This window comes from Aythya fuligula, chromosome 1 (genome assembly GCF_009819795.1).
Source record: "Aythya fuligula isolate bAytFul2 chromosome 1, bAytFul2.pri, whole genome shotgun sequence".
Lineage (NCBI taxonomy): Eukaryota > Metazoa > Chordata > Aves > Anseriformes > Anatidae > Aythya > Aythya fuligula.
In genome coordinates, this window is record NC_045559.1 from 74596348 (window position 1) to 74621989 (window position 25642).

General features: G+C 36.9%; 1 protein-coding gene across 2 annotated transcripts in view; it reads left to right on the forward strand.

The window, feature by feature from the left end:
• SCUBE1 (signal peptide, CUB domain and EGF like domain containing 1) overlaps positions 1-25642 on the forward strand; it is a 213261-nt gene that overhangs the window by 100277 nt on the left and 87342 nt on the right. Inside the window, exons 5-7 of one of the 2 annotated variants that reach the window (XM_032204498.1) lie at positions 9263-9388; positions 19124-19240; positions 22162-22251. In XM_032204498.1, the coding sequence (XP_032060389.1) occupies positions 9263-9388; positions 19124-19240; positions 22162-22251 (333 nt within the window). The remainder of the gene's footprint in view (positions 1-9262; positions 9389-19123; positions 19241-22161; positions 22252-25642) is intronic. The other variant, XM_032204508.1, reaches the window with a different exon arrangement.

Below are 25642 nucleotides of genomic sequence, written 5' to 3' on the forward strand. Positions count from 1 at the left end.
CAGATGCAGTTTTTCCAGCTGACACTCAGAGCAGGAGTATTTTGTCAGAGATCAGACTGCAAGTCTGCCTGCTGAAGATGGTGTCCCTAAGCATGTTTTATATCCAAACTGAAAACACATGCAATTGCTAAACAAACTTGAACTTGTTTATTTTGTATTATATAGTAGCAGCTGTTTTCTTGTATGATGTCCAGAATTTATCTAGCCAACCTACTTAATAGGGTAAAATTCTGTTTCCTTGTGTCAGTTTGCCTGCTATATTTGTTTAGTTTTCTTTTTAACCTCTGTAGAGGTGAGATAGTGGTCACTAAAAATGGTATTTTCCTAAAGCTTTAGGTAGAAACAAGCAACCTATTCCACAAATGAAAGCAGAAAGTCCTGTATTCATCCACTTAACAAAATGAAGAATATTAGGTCATGAAATAGATTATTATATTTATGACATACCTGATACAATGTTTCCCACTTAACTCCAGTGGTCTGTTCCTAGACGGACGCTTTTTACCATGACATTATCATTGTCTGAGGAAGAGTAGCTGCCCTGATAAATTTATTTTGTCCTTTTTTTTTTTTCTTGCTAAAGAGAGAGAATCTTGGTATGTTTCGTTGTTGTTGTTGTTGTTGTTTTGTTTGTTTGTGTTTTTGTTTTGTTTTGTTTTTTTCCTATCTTCAGGTAGGGATGTATTATTTTTTGAGATGAGAGCATCTCAAGCTCTCACTGAGTAGCCAAGCTCACCAGATGTTCTTCACCTCCCAGAACAAAGTCCTTATTAGTGAGCCAGAAATGTCCAGAAGGTTTGAAGGAACTGTGTAGCATGAAGGTGAAGGTCAGGTCCATGCTGTTGGAAAGTGATCCTTTGTTTTTAATGGAACCAAGATCAGACCATATGTATTTGTTGCCTGTACCTGGGGTGGTTAGCCAAATGCTGATTTTCATTGCTCTGAAGCATGCAAGATGCTTGAGTTAAAAGGCCAAGGCAGGAGTACTTTGTGTATTAGGCTATAGATGGGGATCTGCTTTCCACAAGCCAGTGGGAAAGTTAACTGTACGCATATTTTGGATATTCAACCATCTTTCAGCACTTATGACCAAAATTTACACACAGAAGTAACATTTGGCTTGAAACATCTGTCTTGCACTTTCACTAGCATCGTGTTCGTGTCTCCATCAGAAACTTACTGTGGTTTTTTTTTGGCCTCCATTCTGAACACAGTAAACCAAAAACTCTGAGAGGAATTTTCTCTGTCAGTCTTCTACATTTCTTGGTAATTCCCCAGTGTGTTTCACTGTAGCAATGCTGTCATTGCTCACATTAATTTTTAGAAAGAAAACAAACAACAGCAACAACAAAAAATACACTATTTCAATAATTTAGTAAACAACTAAAATTAGAATGTTTGTATCTTCTTGTATTTGATTTCTCTGTTGCTAAAGGTGTGTTTCCCTCTTTCTGGCAGCAGTTATGGAGGGAATGACTATGTGACAATCAGCTGACCTAAAAAAATTACAGTTCATGTTACATTCTGGTTCTTACTATATTATCATTACAATATACTATGTATTATTTTATTTTGCTATGATATGTAATGCATACTGATACAGTTGAACTGCAACAACTGATTCTGATACAATTGAATCCTGTCACTCAAAGAGCAGTTCTCAAATTTACACCTGAAATTCATGAGTATCACTATTAGCAGTATAGCACCACATGTATCCCCTGCCTAAGCAAAAGTAATTATCCACTGTAATTAAGATTGATGGAAAGAAGCTGACCAAACAATTTCTTATTGTTTGTGTTAAAAAGATTTTTGCTTTACTTTGCACGCAGAGCATGTTCATAAAAAGTATGTAAAACAATAAATAATAAAACACTGTGGTTTATCTGAGTCTAGAAATTCAGTGACTAGCATATAAATATATTGAATGTATTTTAACTTTTCTAGAAGCTATTGAACACAATCATACAGATTATGTATGATGTATGAATTATGTAAATAATTTCTACAACTTTTTCATGACTTTTTATAAGATCCATTTTTTAATTAAATGAGGGTGCAACTGTAATAAATTATTTTTATGTGTACCTAGTACTAAAATTAACATACCCACACACACAAAAAAAGAGATTCCAATTACATAGTTTTGGGGACTGAGTATCAGTGCTGCACATGTTAATGTTTATGCCAGTGTATTTGTATGGATTAAATTCTAGATTTCTTGTACTTTTTAACCACATTCAACCACGTATACTCTGACAATAACCTTCAAAAGTGGTACTGTATTGTATCACTGGCACAATTCTAAGTATTCAATTTCAGATTGTGTTTGGAACTAGCATGGTTAATTGGAAAATATAAAAAACAGCAACAAAGCAAATACAGAGTGAAACTGTGACAACAGAGAAGGTAATATGAGCATATAGGATGAACCACAAAGTAAAATAATGGCTAGATGTCTTAATTAAGATGAGAACAGGCAGTGTTAATGAAAAATAAAGGCTGATCAGCACATTAGTTGTCACAGTGAGCCTGATTCAAGCATTTTCAGAGCCACTGAGCTGAAAACATTTTTAGAACATAATACAATGGAAAGGTCATTGTATCAGACTGAATGTTTTGCAGAACAGCCCTATTAAGAGATTTGTGATAAATAGATGGCAGAGTGTATTAATGTAGTAGACTCACACCCAATCTCTCCTAGGCCAGGAACAAAATGACTGTGGATTGCAGGTCACATAACAATGTCTGCCACTCTCCATGAACAATCTTTTGTAACTGAAAGTCAGAAGAAAAAACATGACTGCAATACGCAAGCTTCTCAAGTCATATCTAAAATGCTAAGAGAGGTTTTAGTTCAATTAGATTAGTGTTCTTCTTTCTTAAGTAGCATTTCTCTTCCTGTTTATAATGTATTTTCTATTGGATTCTGTTTTGCTGTCTTTTGTGAGGTGAATCTACTGAGAATATGTATAACTGTTTGAAAAGTCTTCATTTTACTGTCTGCCAGAACTGCCAAAGAGAACACACACCTGTTTTTGTGCTATGCTCTAAAGATGATCTTGAGTAGCAGTATATGAAATTAAGATATTGCTTTAGTTAACAATTAACATGAAAAACCTAGAGCCTTTCAACTTCAAACATTATAGTATCAAGGATACGTAAAGATTTTTTGGTGTTCTGACTTCTCTTTTCTCAACATTTAGTCTTTCCCTTGATTTGGGAACTATGTTTTTTCAGTTCATCTATAATCACTCAAGTTCTAGAAACTGCTGTACACAGATTAGTGCAAAAAATAGCAGAAGTGAGAGAGAGAGGGGACCACAAAGATGGAGGGAAGGGATGCCATCCAGAGGGATGTAAGAGCTGATGACAGAGGGATCAGAGTTTGCCTGTGCAAACCTCATGAATTTCAACAAGGCCAATTCCTGTACCTGGGCAGTCCCAAGCGCAAATAAAGGCTGGGCGGAAAATGCACTGAGAGCAGCCCTGAGGAGAAGGACCTGGGGTTGTTGGTTGATGAGAACCTCAAGAGTCAGCAGTGTGCACTTGCAGTCCAGAAAGCCAACTGTATCCTGGGCTGCATCAAAAGCAGTGCGGCCAGCAGACCAAGGGAGGGAATTCTACCCCTCTACTCTGTCCTCCTAAGACCCCACCTGTAGCACTGCATTCAGCCCTGGAGTCCCCAGCACAAGAAGGACATGATTATATTAGAACAAGTCCAGAGGAGGGCCACAAAGGTGATCAGAGGGCTGGAGCACCTCTCCTGTGAAGAAAGGCTGAAAGAGTTGAGGTTGTTCAGCCTGGAGAAGAGAAACCTCATTTCAACCTTGTAGTACCTAAAAGGATACAAGAAAGCTGGAGAGGGACTCTTTGTCTGGGAGTGTAGTAATAGGACAAGGAGTAATGGCATTAAACTAAAAGATGGTAGATTTATCCTAGTTATTTGGAAGAAATTCTTTACTCTGAATGTGGTGAGGCACTGGAACAGGCTGCCCAGAGAAACTGTGGATGCCCTATCCGTGGAAGTGTTCAAGGTCAGGTTAGATGGGGCTTTGTGTGACCTGGTTTAGTGAGAAGTGTCCCTGCCCATTGCAGGGGGGTTGGAACCAGGTGGTCTTTGAGGTCCCTTCCAACCCAAACCATTCTGTGATTTCATGATTCTATGAAAGCTGTGTAGTAGAAGATAAAGTTTTGCAAATACATTTTGGTCAAGGGTAGGGTAAAAGATCCATTGTCTGTTCCTTGGTCCAGGCTGTGCAGCATACTGGGGTAAAAGTGCTCTAGACATAATCCTGTACTGTCTTGGGAAAGGGCTAGGATAGTTCCACAGGTATTTCCCCTCTCTTCTTTGGACCTGCAATGGGTTGTCAACTCTAGGAAGGAGTGACATGTGAGGCACAGGGTGCTCCTCTTGGAGCTAGGGCCTCTTTGCTGACTTGAGGCTTATGATGATGAAGAGAAAAGCTTCAAACACATTTAAATGAAAAATAGAATCCCTCTCAGTTATTCAGTGATGATGTTTTTTACTTGAATGACTAGTTTTCCACACATCTCTACAAATCAAGCTGTTTGTCATCCTTCATTGTTCCACTTACCCCCAGAGGGAACACAGCATTTTTGCTCTAGCTGTGCACTGCCCATCACCCAGGAGAGGAGCTTCCTGTCTCCCTGCACATGACAGTGCCAGTGGGTCTGGACACATGTTCCTCACCTCCTCTTTCAGTTGCCCTTTTTTTTGTGAGGCCAAGGGATGCTGAACACCGAGGCAGGCACTAAGATGCTTTTTCCGTGCTTTTATTCACTCTTGGGTCCCTAGGTAAAAGTATGGGAACATTAGGTAGCTACTGAAGATGAACTAAAATAAGGCAAAACTTTGTTTCTCAGGAGGTGATAGTGAGGGGAAATGATAACTCAGACATTTTATCATAGAATCATAGAATCATAGAATATCCTGAGTTGGAAGGGACCCTTAAGGATCATCAAGTCCAACTCTTGACACCGCACAGGTCTACCCAAAAGTTCAGACCATGTGACTAAGTGCACAGTCCAATCTCTTCTTAAATTCAGACAGGCTCGGTGCAGTGACCACTTCCCTGGGGAGCCTGTTCCAGTGTGCAACCACCCTCTCTGTGAAGTGTACATTACATTATATATATATAATATATATATAATATATATATATAATGTACATAAATGTTCATTACACCCTCCTGATGTCAAGCCTAAATTTCCCCTGCCTCAGCTTAACCCTGTTCCCGCGGGTCCTGTCACTGGTGTTAATGGAGAAAAGGTCTCCTGCCTCTCGACACCCCCTTACGAGGAAGTTGTAGACTGTGATGAGGTCTCCCCTCAGCCTCCTCTTCTCCAGGCTGAACAGGCCCGGAGTGCCTGTTCACACTTCAGTTACTACTTCTATAATAGTGCAATGAAGTACTGTCAAAAGACCAGCTGTTCTACTACTAGCAGTGCAATCTACCCAGTTCCAGTATAGGAAAATATGTGTTGTGTTTATGTATTTGTACTACATTAGACATTTTAGACCGTATCTTGCTAAAGGGAATATCTGGCAAAGTAATTCTAGGAGCATTTTTCTCTCCTACTTGCATGCATTTGTATAGCAAGTAAACTAGCGTTTGGAAAGTAGTGTTGTTTTTTTTTTTTTTTTTTAAGTTTGATTTATATGCAATGTCATAAAAGATTCAGTATTGGTTGAAGGGCCAGTTCTTCAAAAAAGGGTAAATCTTACGTCTCAACAGTGATTCATAAATCATTTGTGTATGCAGATTGATGCAGAAGGCATCTGGCCAAATGCTGCATTTGCTGAAAATCTGAAATTTGGAACAATTAAAACTATTTGCAAATTAGCATGAATTTGTTTAAGACAATATTTTTTAAACAAGCCTAAGTATTTCCTTGCTGCATTTTCATATAAATGTTTTGTAAGTTCTAATCAAAATTTTGTTCAGAATTTCTTTTTAATTTAGTTCTTAGGAATTTGAAAAATACTAAAATATAAATGAGAAGCTTGTGGATAAGTTCCTGCTCTGAAAAATAATGGCGTTATATTTCACCATAAAAACTTCAATTTTCTGAAATAATGATTCTCTGGTTTAGGAGATTTTAATGGTGTTCTCCAGCTAAACTGAAATAGCTTTTGTACAGCTCCAAGTACCTGATGAATACAATAATTGAAATGAGTAAGAAAATAACTGAAATATTGTGGCCATACACACAAATACTAGAATAAAAACCTGCTTTGCCTTTCACTTTAGTTTCAAGATGTAATAATTCTAATCATAGCTTTTCCCAATATTATTAGTAGTGTATAATTTCTCACTTCCCAAGTGATTTTAACAATGGCAGATATTCAGTATCTGTAAGTAAACACTGAAAATCACTTGCTTCATTACACTTCTGGGCCATTAAATATCTTCTTTCATCTCTCTATTTCCTCTCTTCTCATTGCCTCAGCAATGTGACTCAATCGGGCATGTGGTATCTTTCCCAGATCCTTTTCTGAACATAGTGTAGTATGCAGGAATGTAGTTTGTCAAACACATTGTGTTTGAAATCCTTTGTTGGTAGCAGTTTAGAGAAAGGGATTATAAAATGCCTCAAAACTTTCAAAAAGGCTGTTCCCAGGTTTCTTATATCTGTTCATCCATATACAACATTCATACCTCACTTTTATGTATGGGATGGCAGAGTACAGTATCATGCGTATAGTATAGTATAGTATGGTGTGTATTATATCTTCAATAGCATCTCTTGTGCAGGCTACAGTTTGCAAAGAATTTTGCGCTTTGACAAGTTTTTATACTCATCCATGCTAACACAGCTTAGAGAGAAATAATTTGTTTATGATGTTGATTTTCATACGTTGAGTTTTAAGATTCTGATTTTTTTTATAGGGGAGATCAACTAACCTACCCAGTCTTACTGGTGATGTGTTTTTCATTGTTCTGCTAATATAACCTTTCTGAAGTAAAGTCAGGCAGTACAAATAACTTCTGAAGCTGTTAGCTTCTGTCAACCTGAGCCAATCTTACTTTCTGGAACATTTCCTTCTTCAAATTTTGTACACAAATTTTATTAGTAACTGTTTTACATGCTAATCCTTTCATTTATCATAGAATCATAGAACATCCTGAGTCGGAAGGGACCCATAAGGATCATCAAGTCCAACTCCTGGCACTGCACAGGTCTACCCAAAAGTTTAGACCATGTGACTAAGTGCACAGTCCAATTGCTTTTTAAATTCAAACAGGCTTGGTGCAGTGACTGCTTCACTGTGTGCGACCACCCTCTCAGTGAAGAACCTCTTCCTTATGTTTGATTAAAAACTATTCTGTATGCTGAGTTTGTCATAAAAGTTTGTAATAAAATCTCAATACTTGGTTTGAAGTATTTGATTTGATAGTGTGAGATCAGCCTAAATGCAAAGGCTGTGCGTGTAGATACCGGAGGTGGCAGATGTGTTCATGTGACTTCTTTAAGAATGAAAAGGGAACACAGAGATTGTTTCCACCTTTGGAAGCAAAAACCTTGCAACAGCCCTGGGAAAAAATAAATAAATAAATAATAAAATATTTATAATACATCATCACTGTCAGTTTAGCTTGAACATTTTCCATTTGAGTTGTTTTGCAAAATTGGCCTTTAATAGGTAGAAATAGCCATGGTACAAAGTGGCAGACAAGCTGCTGAGTCTACAGTGATCCTCCATTCACCAGTGTTTTGGGGAATACATGTTGTTTTCATGGTAGTAAGCCGAGTTACGTTGTGAAATCTCGGGCAGTGATACTCTAAGAGAATTCATCTCTCCTTTCCAGGTCAGAAACCCAAGGGGAACACTGGGAAGGCTTTGTAATGCAGATTTAGCTGACCTTCCTTCACACTAGGAATGCTAGATGCTGACCCACAAGGACTGAGTTAAATATTTCTGTGAATATGTGGGATTTGAATTAACATGGTAATGAAAACCTCTAAGAACATCAGGCACATTAAATATCTAAATCACTTGTATAGTTCAGAAAGCTAAAATTGGACTTAAGATGACTAAGAAATTAATGTAGTCAAAGAGAAAAGGAGTAGCAGGTTTGTTGAAGATTGCCTGCACTTACTGTGGATAACAGAGATAATTGAGTTGTATGGCAAAGAGCAAAGAAATCCAACCAAAAATGCTTAGATATAAGTTTTGGTGGATGCATCATCTGAAAAACAGATTTTGTGTGTGACAGAGTATACAGCACATTAACAGGCAAATGAAAATGAACCAGGCATTAACAATCGTTACATTTATTCATAAAACAAATAGCTGTGAGCTTAGTTATTGAACTCTTATAATCACCAGTTGCACAGACAACTTCCTGGAGTATCCTGAAGTATCCTTTTAATCCATTATATTTTCATGAAAAATTAGAATATGGAGATTCAATAGGGAGATCAAAAGTAATGGGTTTCTACATGCAGAAAAACACCCTATATTCTATAGCAATGCTCACTGAGTATACCCCAAGGAAGGTACATGTATATAACACTAGCCTCAGTATACTGCCAAATTTCTCATATCTGTCTTTTCCTTTTGAAATGAGAATTTTTATAAAGATATAAATAAAAACAGCCAATCCTACATGCATTTTCCATTGTCTTTTCATTTTTCAAATACTTATATTTGAATTTGGAAAATAGATTCTGCAATTTTATAAGTGTGGAAAGTTAGGGTCATGGCACTGAGCCTGCCAGATTTCAAGAAGTATTTGGACAACTCTATCAGACATAGGGTCTGTTTTTTGGGTTGGTCCTGTGTAGAGCCAGGAGTTGGACTCAATGATCCTTATTGGGTCCCTTCCAATCCCCAGGATATTCGATGATTCTACGTTTCTAAGTCCAGGTAGACAATATCAGCCACTCTCCCCTCATCTACCAATCAAGTCATTTCATTGTATAAGTTTATCAGGCTGGTTAAGCATGACTTCCCCTTTGTGAATCCATGCTCAAAATATACATTACTGTAATGTGTTAAGCGTGAAATAGAGCTGCAGTTGATCATAGGATTGGTTATTTTGTCATTCATTACACTGTTTTGTTGATTGTATATGTCTTTTCAGCTGCATTTTTTTGCCTTGTAGAACATGGTCCAGATGCAAAATTAAGATTACAATGACAATGAAGGACAGGATGTGTATAATTGGTGATAATCATTTTGCAAGTTTATTTCAGTACTAATATTTTCTATTCTTCTTTCTTTCTTTTACAGAGGGTATGAACTGTATGAACAAAGATCATGGGTGTGCACACATCTGCCGGGAGACACCCAAAGGTGGGGTTGCCTGTGAATGTAGGCCTGGCTTTGAACTTGCCAAAAACCAGAAGGACTGCAAATGTAGGTAGATAAAGATTAAATTTCAAATGCCCACAAATGTCTTATTTTCTTCATTGTTGTTATTTTCCAGAATTCAAGAAATCAACTTTGTTTTGGCCAAAGGTGATTTGTAATTTTAGTAGTGTGTTTTTTCTGTCAAAGGTTTACTTGGGTTTGGATAAGAGGGATCAAATAACAGAACTTTGGCAGTGAGCCTGTTAGCAAAGTGTTATCAACTTTTGTATCTTCCTATGAATGCAGGATGTGATAGATAATTTAATCTAGATTTTCCTTGTAAAGCAAAACAAACAAACAAGTGCATAGAAAATTCTAGCTTTTGGAGGTCCACAATGATGGATACATTGATAAATGTACTAATAGGTTTAATGATAAATCTGTTACAGCCATCAAACTATCAATGTTAAATCCTCTTTTTTAAATGACAGGAATGTTTGCTCTACTGCTGATTCCACTGCATACAGGCCACTTTTACTGATATAACTCAGCAGTATCAAATGTACTATTAGTGATGTATTGTAGAAGCTGAGATACTGAAGATGTTCATCAGCCCACAAAATTGGAAGCTAGAATTGTTCTGTATAGGTTAAAATAATTGACCCTCTATAACATCTTCATCAGAAAGCTTCTGAAGTGCATGGGAGTCTTTCTTATGGCTTCAGTGAGTGTTAGGTCTGACTCCAATAGCTTCCTTTCCTAGCTGGTAGCTTTGTGAGAGAATAAATAAATAAATAAATAGATAGATAGATAAATAAATAAATAAATAAAATAGTGCAATAAAATGATTAATGAATAAAATGAATAAAACACATTTTGTACTTTGAATAGGGCCAGTATTTTTGTGCTACCTTTTCTTCCACTCCAGCTTTTTTCTACCTGAGATCTCCACTGTTTAAACAAGCTTAGATAATACTTGTTCCTAAGTATGAATTCAAAAGAATCACCTTTGAATGTGATCAAGAAGTCCCACAGGATACTGTACAGTCTGATTGCTCCTCAATGCTTGTGAGGCTACACAAGGCCAATGGCAAAAACACAGAGAAAAAAATGCCTCTATGGTCATTTTCTTTCCCAGTGTTTATTAGAAGCAAACATTGCATGCTGTTAATTGCAGTGCAAGATCAGCTACATTGGTTAAGTTGGAGAGGATGTTTATTTATACTGTTTATTATTTGTTTCCACGAATTCGTACATTCCTTAAGAATTATATTATCCTTTTTCATAGTGAGATGATGACAGGAGAAATAGGGCCTCTTCTGGAAAGATATTTCTAAATGCCTCAAAGTTTAATAGATTAAAATACTTGAATTTATTCATTGCCCTGTGGTGTTCAAATGTTAGTTTGATTTATAAAGAACTTTTGCTGACAAGCCTCTATGTAGGAACACAGAGTTTTTCAAGGGCACAGATCTTGCTGCAGAATACACCAACCCGTAAAATCACAGCACATTCTGCAAATATGTTCCAGAGTATTGCTTAAAATAGTCTTACTACTAGCCCTTCCATATGCAAAGATACCTAAAATTGTAGCCAGATAGCCGAAGACAACAGTTGTGAGATTACGGAAGACTATTTATAAAGGTTTAGTACTGAAACAAAATCTTGACATTTAAAAAAAAAAAAAAATGCAACTAAGCATTTCAGTGGAATTAACTTAAATCCTGAACTGAAACTTTGCAATTATTGCATACATGAAGAAGAACTAAAGAAGAGATACTTGCCCCTTGGCAGTCTGGACTAGGTCTATACCCCTGGTATACAGGGATACAGACTGGTAGTGTCTGATATACTGTCTGTCCCTCTCAAGTATTCTGGTTTATAATGGTCCATGAAACTGTGCCTTTCAGTGTTTGTCAGAGCTTTCTTCCATGTTTGTTTGTTTGTTTATGTGAGGAGATGACAGATAACCAATGTGTCAATAGGTGATTTTTTATCAGTTACTTTGCCAATGAATCAGAATACTGAGAGAAATTTTCAGAATTGGCCCAAGTCCACTCTAATGTGGCATGTTTTTCAGTCAAAAAAAAATAAATAAATAAAAGAAATTAGAAAACATAAAAAAATGGAAGAAAGGCTTCCAGCTTTTAATGCATGCATTACATGACTGTCATTACATCCTAATTACATGATCACACATCACCTCGTCATATCATTCCATACTAATAAGGCAATCACTATTGGTGTCTTGCTTCATTCAGTGTATGTCATGGTCAGTGCTCATTAAATAGGCTTTCATTCAATAGTTTCCTCTCCTTCATAACTCATTGTTATGCCTTGCTTGCTGCACAGTGTTCAAAAGCTATTCTGAACATAAGATTTTAAATTTCCTCATGGATTTTCCCATGATACTCATTACAGTAATATCAGAGCGCTCCATAGGCATTGTTAATATACTTTCAGAACATTATTGTGAAGTTAAAAAGTACTGTTTTGCCTATCTTACAAATGGGAGAATAATGTAAAGGTGTTAATGTCAAAGTCATTTAGTTGTGATAGGTGATTAACCAGAAACAGCCATGTTGTGGTTTAAACTGTTTGGCAGCTAAGCACCACACAGCCATTCATTCACCCTCCCCCATCCCTCTTTGGGATGGGGGAGAAAATCAGGAAAATGAAGCCTGAGGGTTGAGATAGAGACAGTTTATTAGGACAGAAAATAAAATAAAATAAAATAAAATAAAATAAAATAAAATAAAATAAAATAAAATAAAATAAAATAAAATAAAATAAAATAAAATAAAATAAAATAAAATAAAATAAAATAAAATAAAATAAAAATGATAATAGTACTACTAATAATAATGTATACAAAACAAGTGATGCACAATGCAATTGCTCGCCACCCACTGACTGACGCCCAGCCTATCCCTGAGTTGTCCCCCCCGGCCAGCCACCCCTGTGTATGTATATATATATATATATAATATTGTTAAATTGTTAAATATTGTATATATATTGTATATATTGTATATATATATATATATATATATGTATATACATATATATGTATATATATATATATATGTATATATATTGTTCGGCATGACATCAGATGGTATGGAATACCCCTTTGGCCAGTTTGGGTCAGCTGTCCTGGGTCTGTCCCCTCCCAGCTCCTGCTGCACCCCCAGCCTGCCCACTGGCAAAACAGAGCTAGAAGCTGAAAAGTCGTTGGCTTAGTATAAGCACTGCTCTGCAGCAATTAAAACATCAGTGTGTTATCAACATTCTTCTCATCCTAAATCCAAAAGATGACACCCTACTAGCTACTAGGAGGAAAGTTAACTCTATCCTAGCTGAAACCAAGACATCCCAGAACACAGTTCTGCATTTATAGCACTTAGTATGGTCAAAGCCAAGCCCCCAGTGGCTTCCATTGTAGTCTCAAATGCCATGGAGAAATGATTATTATACTAGAAGCCTGTAATAGATGAAATATTTGTGGATTGCCAAGCACTAAGTAGGATTTCCATTACAAGGGCAGAAATTGAGAGTTTTATGGGCTGTTATCACTGCATCAAAAGACCATCCTCTCTTGGCAGTGAGGCAAGGATTCTCCAGCTGTTTCCACAGACCTGACTTTCCCACCTGTGCACTGAAAAGACAGAAATGTTGTCTGCATTTGTCAATAAGGATGGTTATCATGATACAATAAGTCTGTGCACCAAAAGTCTGGTATTTTTTAGCTTTTGAATGCTTAATATTGCAACAGTAGTGTTTTCTTAATCACAGAATCACAGAATTTCTAGGTTGGAAGAGACCTCAAGATCATCAAGTCCAACCTCTACCTAACGCTAACAATCCCCACTAAACCATATCCCTAAACTCTACATCTAAACGTCTTTTAAAGACTTCCAGGGATGGTGACTCCACCACTTCCCTGGGCAGCCTGTTCCAGTGTCTAACAACTAATGTTAATTTTAAACATGTAGTTTCTCAGTTGCTACCCTAGGAAAATACAGAAGTATTGAGGCTGGAAGTGATGTCAGAAGGCCATCTAGAAATGCACCAGGCAGAACCATACATAATTTCTCAGCAAAGCTACATCCTTTAGATCCAAAACAGTAGTAAACTATCATCTTCTGTGCTTAGATGCCATTAGAAGAAGAATATGCTTTGTCAGTGATTTTAATGGGTACTCATTGGCAGCATAAAGATAAGACTTACGCATAGTGAATTTGGTTCCAGATTACAGTGGAAAAACATTGGAAATAACCTCTACTGTCTAAATCTGTATATATTTTAAGGTCTTATGCCTATGCATGATAGCATAGCTTTTTGATAAAGAGAAGATTTTTTTTTCCCCAAATATGGACAAATCAAGGCATTTTTTGTTAGTTACCTGGATCATTTTTGCTGGAACTTGAGGAAGTATGAAGAAACCTAAAGCAGTTACACATTCATGCAAGTCGTAACCTAAAAGAAATAATGCTGGCAGAGTTATAATCAAGTGGAAGCTGAGTCTTTTAATGAAGAATACTAGATAAACCTAACTACAGTTATTTCTACCAACCTCCTCCTATAATAAGTGAAGAGGAGGGCTAGTGCTAAGTAATTCCAAAAATCCTGTCTAGTATGTTTGCAATAAAATGCCCTCCCACCTAGGCCTAGTGGCAGCTTTTCAGCTTCTGCTGACAGTTTCAGCTATTTGCTGTCAGTACAAAGATCTTCGGAATGTTAAAAATGTAAGGCCATACTAGAACAGATAGTGGAAACAGTGTTGCATTCATAGCTTTATCGCATAGATAGAGATGTCCGTGTGTTTATATAAATTATATATTAATTATATATTCAATGTCCAATTTAGTTAAAAAACACTGCAATTTTTAATTTATCTGGAACTGCAATACACTGGTTTGATCTATCTGAGAAAGCCATGTTTTCACATAGTCTATTGCAAAAACAAAATTTGCTGCAAATTTTGTGACATCTGAGCCATGGTATATACCTCATCTACACATATACAAGATGAGGAGATCATTGTCTTAGGAAGTTTTGGGGGTTAGTGGGTACTAAATACTAGATTCAATATTTGTCCATACATTTTCCAAATGTTCCTTATCATGGGCATGACAGATGGAAGAGACGGAAGAGACCAGAAAAAAAATGATACCAAAGTTCAGAGAAGCACTGGAAAGGTGTTCCAGGTGTTTTAACATGGAAGGTAGAAAATACCTTTATTTAGTGGAATATGCACAGCACAATTTCTTTTTTTCTTTAATGTATCATTTGTCGTCCAAACAGTAATCTCTTGTTCTTCATCATCAAAATGTCATTTCAAGACTAGTCTATGGATGTAAGCACTGGCCCAAATGCAAAGCTCAGGATTGCTTAGCATAGCCCAACCAAACAGAGTAAATTCTGCTGTTACGCAGAGGCAGGTGGATAGTTTGGGAGATCATGCCATGCAGCCTGCCTGCAGGCCCTGAAGGGTGGCTGGCCATTTCAGGAGCCCAAGCGTGATAGTCAATGAAAAGAGTAAATCTTGTTTGAATGCAGTCTGAAACACTGGTATTATGGCTTTGGCTCAGGATAGCTCTTAATTCACAGTAGAATGTTGGGAGAACAGACTGGTAACTTGGCCACCAGCATTAGCCATGTCTTATAAATGGCGTGTATCTCTGAAGGGCTTATATGTTGTTTCTGCTCATGTTAATAGCAGATGTGAGCAAAGCCTTCTCTATCTGGTATTAGTTTTCATAGAAACATAGAGTCATAAAATATCCTGGGTTGGAAGGGACCCACAATGATCATGAACTCCAACTCCTGGAACTCCTGGCTCCACACAGGGCCAACCCAAGAGAGCATTGTCCAAATGCTTCTTGAACTCTGGCAGGCACAATGCCATGACCACTGCCCTGGGGAGCCTGTCCCAGTGCCCAACCACCCTCAGGGTGCAGTACCTTTCCCTAACACTCAGCGCAATCCTCCCCTGTCACAGCTCCATGCCATTCTCTTGGGTCCTGTCACTGTCGCCAGAGAGCAAAGCTCAGCACTTGCCCCTCCACTCCCCTCATGAGGAAGATGCAGACCACCATGAGGCCTCCCCTCAGCCTCCTCTTCTCTAAGCCAAATGTACAGAGTATTTCCCCACAAATGGAAAAGCCATTTGGTCTATTCAAAAAACTCTATCTGTATCACATATTTTAATTACCATGACATAAATACTAAGAGAACAAGTCCAGCATCTTGATTGCACTTAAGATACATGTGAATGCTGATGCAGTGTCAAAAGCAGTAGTGTCATTCAGGTTTTAAATCTGCAATGTGGGGATCAGTGTATCTGAATTCTAATAGATATATGTATACTCTCTTTTGGTAAAACAAAATAAAACATTACTTAGTATTTTATATCCTTTTAACTTGATTTATAGTGTTTGAAGATAATCTGTGTCCATCAGAAGTTACCATTTTGTCCTTTTTCGTTTGCCTCTTCAATGCCACAAACTTAATGAACACACACATAGTCTGTTGCATAGCTGTAGAGTCCAAATTTGTAAGAAATAATTTTTAAAAGAACACTTTTTTCTCATGAATTTGCTTTAATGCTTTCTGATAAAAATGGAGTCAATCTGGATGTCCCTTTGCTCTTAAGTATTTTTCATGATTTACAAATATTTGTAAGAGACAGTAAAAGGAACTGACCTAAATCGTACGTTAACTTAGTGGGTAGAGCAGGAACCAGTATTCCTCTAACTTCAGTATGCAAGGAAAGTATAAAACAAGTGTGTGATTCTGCAGGATGTACTATAAACAGCATCAGACAAATGTAAGGAAAAGTCCATTATGTTATGTGGATCAGAGCAACTGTGTTAAGATACTTTCATCTCTTCCAGTGGAGGTTTTTAGACTTGAGTGGAGGTTTTTAGTTTTTTGACTGCACTGCAGTCAAGTTGTCTGAAGTGTACACATTGTTGCTGATTGCACTTTAAAATAGTTAATAAAAATACTGTTGGTTATATATGTATTTAAGTATCTGGCATAAACAGCACCTTTAAGTTAATTTGTGATGGCACTGCAGTCCAACAGGAGTGGAAACATTGAATGAATCTCTGAGTAGTCCAAGAGGCATGCAGGGTTGAGAAGGAGGGGAAGATAGGTAAATGAAAATTACCTTGCCTTGAATTAGCTCTGCCAGTGTGCACCCTTTACCATGAATACTGCAAGCAGTTGCCTTCTGCACCACTCACAGCCCCTGGCTGATCACATCCCAGACACAGCCAGCCAGAAGAGCAGCTCACATTTGCAGTCAGCCTGCAGCCACCTGATTTCAAACATCCTCTGCCTGTAACTGTACCTTTCAGTTAGGCTGTAAAACAGTATTACATCTACTCCCAGATTAACAAAAAAGTGTTACTGTTCTGCGCATCATGTGACATAGAGAGGGAGCCACAAGAAAAAGACACACCAAAAATAATTGCAAATCAAAGAGTGGAGAAAAAGAAGTGAACGAGGACAGGCATAATGTTGAGCAGGAAAACTGCATTGAAAAAGTGGGAGTTTTAAGACGGAAGAATTGACTAAAAATGTTAAGTTTTTGTTTTGCATCAAAAATAAAAGCGTAATTGTTACTGTGTATTGAAAAAAAAAAATGTTGCTTCAATTTGATGCAAAGTAGAATGGTTTGCTTTAGGTATTTTTTCAGAAAAGCAAATCAATGGTTAGTTATACAACAGAAGAAAGAGAAGAAATGCCCGAGGGTGGTTGCTGCTTGGAGGGCTTTTTTAATGTAATTCTCTGGAAGCATAGGATTGTTATGATTTGAATTAATTCCCTCCTCTATCTGGTGGGACTGGACCCACAATTCCCATTTTGCAGCCTAGTGCACTGTCAGGCTCCAGTAAAAAAAAAAAAAAAAAAAAAAAAAAAAAAAAAAAAAAAAAAAAACAAAAAAAAAAATCAAGCTGCTGTCCATCTTTCTCACCGCCATTCTTTTCAGTTGGCTAAAATACTAGCATTCGTGGAAGGAGAGGCAGGAATCCAGGCAGGCCATCTTCTTAGGGATTATTTTGACTACACCAAGAGATTATTCTCTCACTATCTCTCAACATCACAAGGATTTTGTTCAGGTTGTACAATGTCAAGGACCAAGAATGCTTGCACCCAGAAAAGCCTCTGGTCTACACTCACTTAGGAGAGGGACAATTTCTGTTGTGACCTTAACCAGACTTCAAGGACTGTTCACATAAACTAGAGGTTCCTATGTTGTTGAGAGATCTAATGGGAATTCTATTGGATATGGTGAGGTGGTCTCCCTCAATTTCTTTTGCTAGAAGTGTTCCATTTTATGCAAAATACTTCAGTGGTTACTGAGAGTGCATGACTATTCGGCACATGGGACACTCATAGCAGATGTGAGATATTTCAATTACCGATACTATTACTAGAAATTCCAGTCTACTTCATTTTAAGAAGCTAGTGTTAAAGCAGAGTTACTGAGGTCACTGGGAAATTTTGAGTTCAGCTCTGTTGGATTAAGTAGAAGCACAGTTTAGATTTAGATCCCCAATTTTAAAATCCTGTTAACTATTATCTTAGTTTTATGGTATATTGCAATTTGCTACCGTGGCTCTTATATAAACTCTCTTATCTAGGAGAAAATTTCTGCTGAAGACCAATGTGAGGAATTTCATTCTGATTAATAGCAGTCAGTATTTAAATTACTCTAACATAACAGAATATCTAAGTCCTCTGAAATTTCTAAGTATATATAATCATAAATTGAATTTCCCCTGTATCTGGTAATAGAAATATATCCATAAAGAGTCCAGTCCAAAATACCTGTATATAAAGACAATAAAGTGAATTCAGAGCTGGCTTGTTCAGCATCAAGCGATGTGACTGCAAAAGATTAAACAGAACAGGGGAAAATTAGAGCCATTGTATACCAGGTTGATATTTAAAAAATAGTTTGTCAGAAATTAAATCCATCAAGTGGCAAAAAATCAATCTATTAATTCTTGTAAACTTCAAAACTGTACCTGTCAGGAAAAATGTTTGCTTTAATGTATATTCAGTATTTTTTTTGAATAGATAACATTTTAACTGCTAAAAGCAATTTTGCACTGTATGCTTGTAAGTAAAAGCGACCTTTCCAATGCTTTCTCCCTAGTAGAGACCAGTACACTGTGGGGCCATATTAACATTATATTTTTTGTCTCAGGGAAGAAAAAAAAAAAAAAAAAAACTGCTTTATTTAAAATGTTCTTCTACTCTAGGAGGACCAGTACTTGAAACAGTAGATTTCAATTCTTATGTGGTTCTGTTCTTGCTGTTTGGTCTCTGCTTCCTCTACTTAGAAAGTAAAGAAGAACGAAAAGAGAAAGTCTGTCTATAGACTCTGTATTAGGAGACTGCTCATTTCTTTCTGCCACATACATCACAGATGTGTACATAAAAGCATATAGCTGCTAGGAAGAGATGAAATTGGCTGACCACTCATGCTAAAATTACTAATAAAAATAGACTGGTGGAAAAGCAGCACATGCTTCTTTTTTCTTTCTTCCTTTTCTTCACTTCATGGATTGAATAAGTAAGGCATGAGGCAGGAGCGTGACTAAGACAATGTGGCTCAGAAAGAATAAAGAATGCAAATAACTACAAATAAGAATGTTATGTTGTCTTATGTCTTGGTTTGTTACTGCTCTTCTGTATTCTGAAAGGCCCTTAAGACTAATTGGTTTCATTGTCATTTTATTTATATATACGTATATACACATTCATTTGGGGCTTAATTAGTAACCTGTAACTATGGGAATGGAGGCTGCCAACACACCTGTGATGACACTGATACTGGTCCTGTGTGTGGTTGTCATCAGAAGTATGCCCTACATTCAGATGGCCGAACCTGCATTGGTAAGTACTTCTCTGCAGCACATTTTATTTCATATTCCTCATAGAATACATATGTGCACATAGGTGTGTGTGTGTGTGTGTGTGTGTGCGTGCACATGTGTGTGTTTGTATCTCCCAGGAGTTTAGCATCATTGCTGAGAGAAGTGTGTAACAGCAGTTCCTGGCCATAACAGCAAAGATCATGCTATGTATAAAGAGAAGCATTTGTGTGTGTTTTGTCAAAATATTTGCTAATGAAGTATCCCTTTGTTACTCTTCTTTAACTTTTATTTCTTTTCATTACTCTAATATTTTTTTAATGAAAAGGTGTAGAACTTTCATAATTATGTATGAAAGTTTCATTACATAATTAGTATGAAAGTTCATCTCTTCTGTTCACTTTCATGAGTCAGACTTCCTTGTGTAAGTAAGGTGAGGAAAATGGTCACGTTTTTCTAAGCTGTTACTGTGGAAAATGAAACATCGTGATGTGCTTTCTTCCCTGATGTATTTTTTATGATTCTAAAAATTACAGCACTTGTAGCAAATATGCTTTCATTAGATTATCAGTAGGAAAGCCATTCAAGAGACAAAGCATCTTGGGAGATGTTATGCAAACATTTATGATTATAAAATATATTATTTGCTTAACACTGTTTCTTTCTACTCCCTGCATTTTTTAAATAAAAAGGGATATTTTTGCACAATGTAAGTTAGAATTCAAAGATTCTTACAGGCTAGAGCCTAAAATCCATAATGGCTTTCATTAGTATTGTGGTCTTTTTGACTTTTTTGTTTGTTTAATTTTAAGTTCTTATGAATTCCTAGTAATTTCCTGAGTTTTTTTTTTAAAAAAAAAAAAAAAAAAAAAAAGGACATGTTTGTCATCTTTTCTCTCCTTTGTCATTACTGCAAGACAAAGCACTTGATCTAAAATCCATGGAAATCAGTCAATTATCTTTAGTGATCTCTTGATCAGATCCATGGCATAAAACTCAGAGGCTGCACAGAACTTCATTTGCTTTTGAAGGATTTGATTGCACAAATTGTGTGGCAGGATAAGAGTTGTATGGGCAGAGGCAGAGCTGAACAAGGTTCAGCACTGGTCTTTGCCTTGCTATATTGTAGACAAGCTGCGTCTCAGCTTACAGGATCTCTCAGCTTTTTGATTAACACAGTGGACTCAGTCTTACAGTCCCTCTGTTTAAATAACCCTCCCTGAAGCCTGTGGCATTTCCAGATGCAGAGAATTTGCAAGAGTGAGGGCCTTGAGAGCAGGTTATATTGAATGGATTATTGATTTTCTGTTTCTTAGCATTCACTAATATCCTCAGATCAATGTTTTATATTATCCAGCATGTAAAAAATGATTTAAAAAGCTGTATGCACTGCACCTGTTTTTTACTTTTCTTTTTTTTTTTTCCATTTTTGTAATGTAATACATATAACTTCATGTTACATTCCTTGGTCTTGTGATGTAAGTCACATATTACTGCCTGTGCTGATTTTCTTCCCACTAAGTAGTTCTTTCTCTTAGAATACTTCTTTTTTATTAATATTATTTTTTTACATTTTTATACCTGCTTCCTGGTGATGGTTCCTGATTGCCTGTCTTGTCTGATAACTGACGTTCATTAATTATTTACAGAGAAAAAAAAAAAAAAAATCAAACAAAAGCCTCTATTGCAGCCTGATCCCATCTAGAACTTGTTAAAAACAAAACAAAACAACTCTTGTTACTACTCAACTATGTAGTGTTGCCACAAAAAAAAAAAAAACACCTGCCAGCCTCCTCCTCCTCCTCACTTCAGTGATTCCAATGTTTGCTGTCTTCAGTGGTGTATAGATTCCAGGCATCACTGCAAGAATGCAAACTTCTGCAATCCCATAAAAATACTTTTTGACCCTTTGTATAACATATTTTGTCTTTGCTTAACTAATCCTTTTATTTTATTTTTATGTTTGCTGCATGTGAAAGTCCCCATTTTCATTTTGGTTTTTGTTTTGCTAATAAAGCAATTCCTTTTCTGTATAGATCATTTTATTTACCAAGCTGTTGCTTCTCCATTTGCTCTCCTGTATGAGAAATCTTTATTTTTATTTCACTTACTGATCACCTCTTCCCACACTTTTGACTGTTTCTGTGTATTTCTAATGAAGCATAACCAAAGTCCTCATTATGCTGTCTGAAACTCTTACCTATAGGACATCAGAGACTACCTTGTACAATGACCTTTTCTGACATCATCTTGCTTACTGCATGCTTATAAGTTTACTAAACCCTGTTCTTGCAACATCCTTTCTAGCATTGAATGTTTAGCTAGTAGTGTTTCATAGACAAGCAGGCAACCAGCACTGCCCAAATTGATCTTTTTTGTGTTTGTTCGGTTTGTTGTTTGTTTATTTTTGTTGTTGTTTTTGTTCAATTTGCATGCTGTTGTTTGGTTTCTCTTCATGATGTGTCAATGTGTACAAGACTATGGTGCATCCGTGCCCATCCATCACCGGACTCTTGCTTTCTCCATTTGTCTTGGTCTTCTGCCTGCCAATTTCAGATTATGATGCCACCACTAGCCTGAATCACTTTACAGTTTGTCTTTTTGCTTAGCTAGCATCCTTGAATTTTAATTTCCATCATTAACACTTCTCTGGGGCACTCATGTTAGCTGCCTTGTTCTCCAGTAGTAATCAACCTTCATGTATCTGATTACTTTGTAGTTGACCATTCTTCCTCCTCCCCCTCTTTCATCCTCCTTTCCCAAAACTCCCTTTATTTTTTTCCTGGGGTCTTTAAGGGAATTAACTCTCTAACGGGGATTTAGTGCTTTCATGCCTTGCTTCTTGGCTTTGGCTGTGCCATGCCAAGAAACTGTCTTAGGCAGTGGAAAATTGGGCTTGTGATTAACCAACTGCTCCATGTTTGTCCCTTACTTGTGTTTTAGAGAAGGATGAGGCTGCAATTGAGAGTTCTGAGTACAATGCCACGTCAGTAGCTGATGTGGACAAGCGGGTGAAACGGCGGCTACTTATGGGTAACACTTTTCTTCCACTTCCTTTGTTGTGCTCTCACTTTTGTCTGTATGTGCGTGGGGGGCGGGGGGAGAGTTTCTCTTTTGGTCTCATTTGGTCCTTTTGGTTTTGATTTGGCTTGTGTTTTTTGTTTTTGTTTTTTAGCTGACTTTATCTGTGCTGAAAGGTCACTGATTTTGTTAAGTTCTCATCTGTTGTACAACTTCATTTCTCATTTTTAAACTTTATTTTCCTAATGCTGAAGCATTAATGTTCAGTTTCTTCTGCATAAAAAGAAGCTTTTGCCATTAACCTTACTTACCTTATGAAAGCTACTTCTTACATGTGAATCGTGTGTGTTTGTGTGTATGTGTTGCTCTAAGATTCCTAAAGAATCTCATGTTGCAGACTTGCCTTTTGACTTAAAATTAGATGATGATATAAAACAATGTTCTATTACATATGTGGTGTTAAACGAACAACTGAATTTGCCTACTTTTGATAAAAATTTAAATATTATTACTGGAAATTGATTTTATTTCCTTTGTGTACTATGTTAGTAATCGCTGAAAGATTTTTTCCCTAGTGACTAGTGAGCTTCCTTATGTTCTTCTTTCAAGACTAAAGCATGGCTTGTTTTTCTGTATTGGTGGAGCCTGAGAGTAGAAGAGATGAGGATGTGCATTGGACAATGAAGATAATTCTTTAGTTTCTCTAGTTAACCCATTGCTTACCTTTGTGCTAGTATTTGTGCTTTATGTTACTTTTGTGGCCATTAGTGAGAACGACCTTTTGATAACTTGACAGGGTAGTGGCTGAATCTCTACCAGATTCTTTTCATGTGACAAAGGACACAGGGTTGCATAGACTGCTGAATGATGCCAGCAGTTTGGAGGCTTCCAAGTGGTTTATTACTCTGTATTTTCCATTCTGATGCCCTATACACCACATACAATATTTCTATTAGTTTTAATCATAGCAAGCATTGATGAGATATACCCAGTGAATCGTTTACAAGATAGGAGTTCTTCACTCACATAAGAGATTATGGCATGATGAGATTCTGCTCTTTTCCCTTCTGGTTGTTTTTTCCTTTCCTAAAAACAGTAAGCCCATAACACACTCTGCCCTGCTAGCCCTTGGCAGGCTCAGCTCTGGCTGTAAACATCTTCACCTATCTAGAAGAACCACCTTTGGAAAACCAGAAGTCTCAGTTTGAGTTAATTGTTGGGCTAATAGTTGCAGTAGGTGACAACACTTGCACAATTTTCATACCACGTCATATCTTGTCACCCATGCTAAACCATCCACTTAATCATAGAACAGCAGACAGACCCTATGTTAGAAATCACAGGGTGTTGTTAAGTCTGAAATTGTATTAGATGATAATATTGAAGTAAAATATTTTCCCTCTTGTGAACACCTGTGCATATGTTCCTTTATTTTTAGAATATCTGTGCTTGTTAATTTGCAATTCGTTCACAGATCTAGCAAGTGACCCATAAAAATTTGTTGTTTAATGGTGCCCTGTTTAAACTGATTTAAGCTGACAAAAGCTATGAGGCAGCTCATCTTGCTTTCTAAAGGTGGTAGTAACACTTCTAGTTGTAATTCCAGTGAGAGCCATCATCGCACAGGAAGTCAGTAAAAAATCATAGAAAGGACCCATATACCATTGGAAAATGCAGTACTCAAGGTCTATCTACAAAGTGAGATTACCCAGCCCATGTAAAATGTGGTTTAGAGGGACTGAGCAGCATAGTGTACTGCTTCGCTACTTTGCCCTCTGATAGAAGCAATTATCCAACCTGAGAGTAAGTTCACAATGCTTACAAGAGTTCAGGCACAGAATTAAAAAGATATTATGGAAAACAAGCTTCTTAGTTACACTAGGCCTGCAAGTTCCAAGACAAAAATAGACTCTGTAAGTAGGTTTAGGGAGATAGTTAAAAAAATCAGTTTGCAAAGCACATTGTATAACTCTTCAGTACCTCCTGTATCAGCAGGTATTGGCCAAGAGCTGACAGTTTCTGGACAGCCCCTGTTTGAACAAGTGATTCCTTAGAAGAACATTAACTAGGGTTGTACAGAAATTTAATTAGAAACTGAGACTTGAGTGGGTAGCTTACTATTTAGGGACTTATCTGATTGTTTATTTGTACTCTACGTTATGATAGTCATAAAATCCATAACTGATTTTTTAATAGAGTTTTATTACATTTAAAAAGTGTAGTGCATTTCCATAAAATTCCAGATTTCTTCATGTGCTTTCTAAACAGTTGTTCTAGAAAGCACTAGAAAGTTCCTCAGAAAACCTTACCAGCTCTTGCAAATGGACTGCTGCAGGCAGTCTTGGAAAAGTAGGAAACGTTGATGACTATGCAATTTTAGTAATCGGATGAAAGATGCATTCTATCACAAGCCCTGAGACGATCACTACTAGTCCTCTGTCATTTGCTGTATTATTAAAATAACTGTGATCTTCATAACACTTAATATCAGTACAGGCTAAGAACAGTCTTGAGTTAGATTACTTTGGGAGAAGGCGACTGCTGTCAGATATGAGTGCCAGTGCCACTAATTTCCTACAGGAAGAGTGGCTGCTTCAGTATCTCATACTGACTCTTAGAAGGGTCTGTGTCCTAGTCATGGTGTGGTTTGTGACCTGCAGCTAAATCTTAAATAGAGAAAACTAGATATATACACCCCATTCCTTCCTGCCTGATTTTTTTTTTTTTTGAAGTCTTGTGAGGCAGACAAGAAACTGGTCTTCTTAGATGATCTGCAAGAGACTTTCCTTTAAAGCCATCCAGTGATTCTTAGAAATTTTCATCCAATTTCTTTCATAACATTGAGAAATACTGCAGGCTTCCATCTTTTCTTTTACCTCCCCTGTTGTTAGCAAACCACTTGGGTTTAGAGTAAAGAGTTCTCTCATTAAAAAGATGTCACTGAATTTTCTCCTGTCAGTGAAATGTTTTGCCATATTGATCTTCATACACCTTATTTACATTTCCTTCACTTCCACTTCAGTTGCCATTTTAGAGGGAAACCTTTAATTGTATTCCATCCAGATGGACTTCTGCTGTCTGCCAGAATTATGGATACTGAGCCACTGTTTGGTCTTAAGTCTCAGGAAATCCTCATATCCTAATTAAAGGTAATACTTTGCTCTTTGGGGAGTCTACATCAACTCTTAGAAGCAAGAAATTTTATGTTTGTTTGTTTGTTTGTTTTAATTATATTTAAAAATACAGTCACTTGCTGCATTGTCGTCACAGACCTTACTAGACATATGAATCCTCAAGTTGCTTTAGCAACACCGTCATGGTATGACCCAACTCCTATCCCATAGGGTATTTCTAATATCTTATTATCTTATCTTCCTATATGGTCAGAACTTTTGAAGAGGTT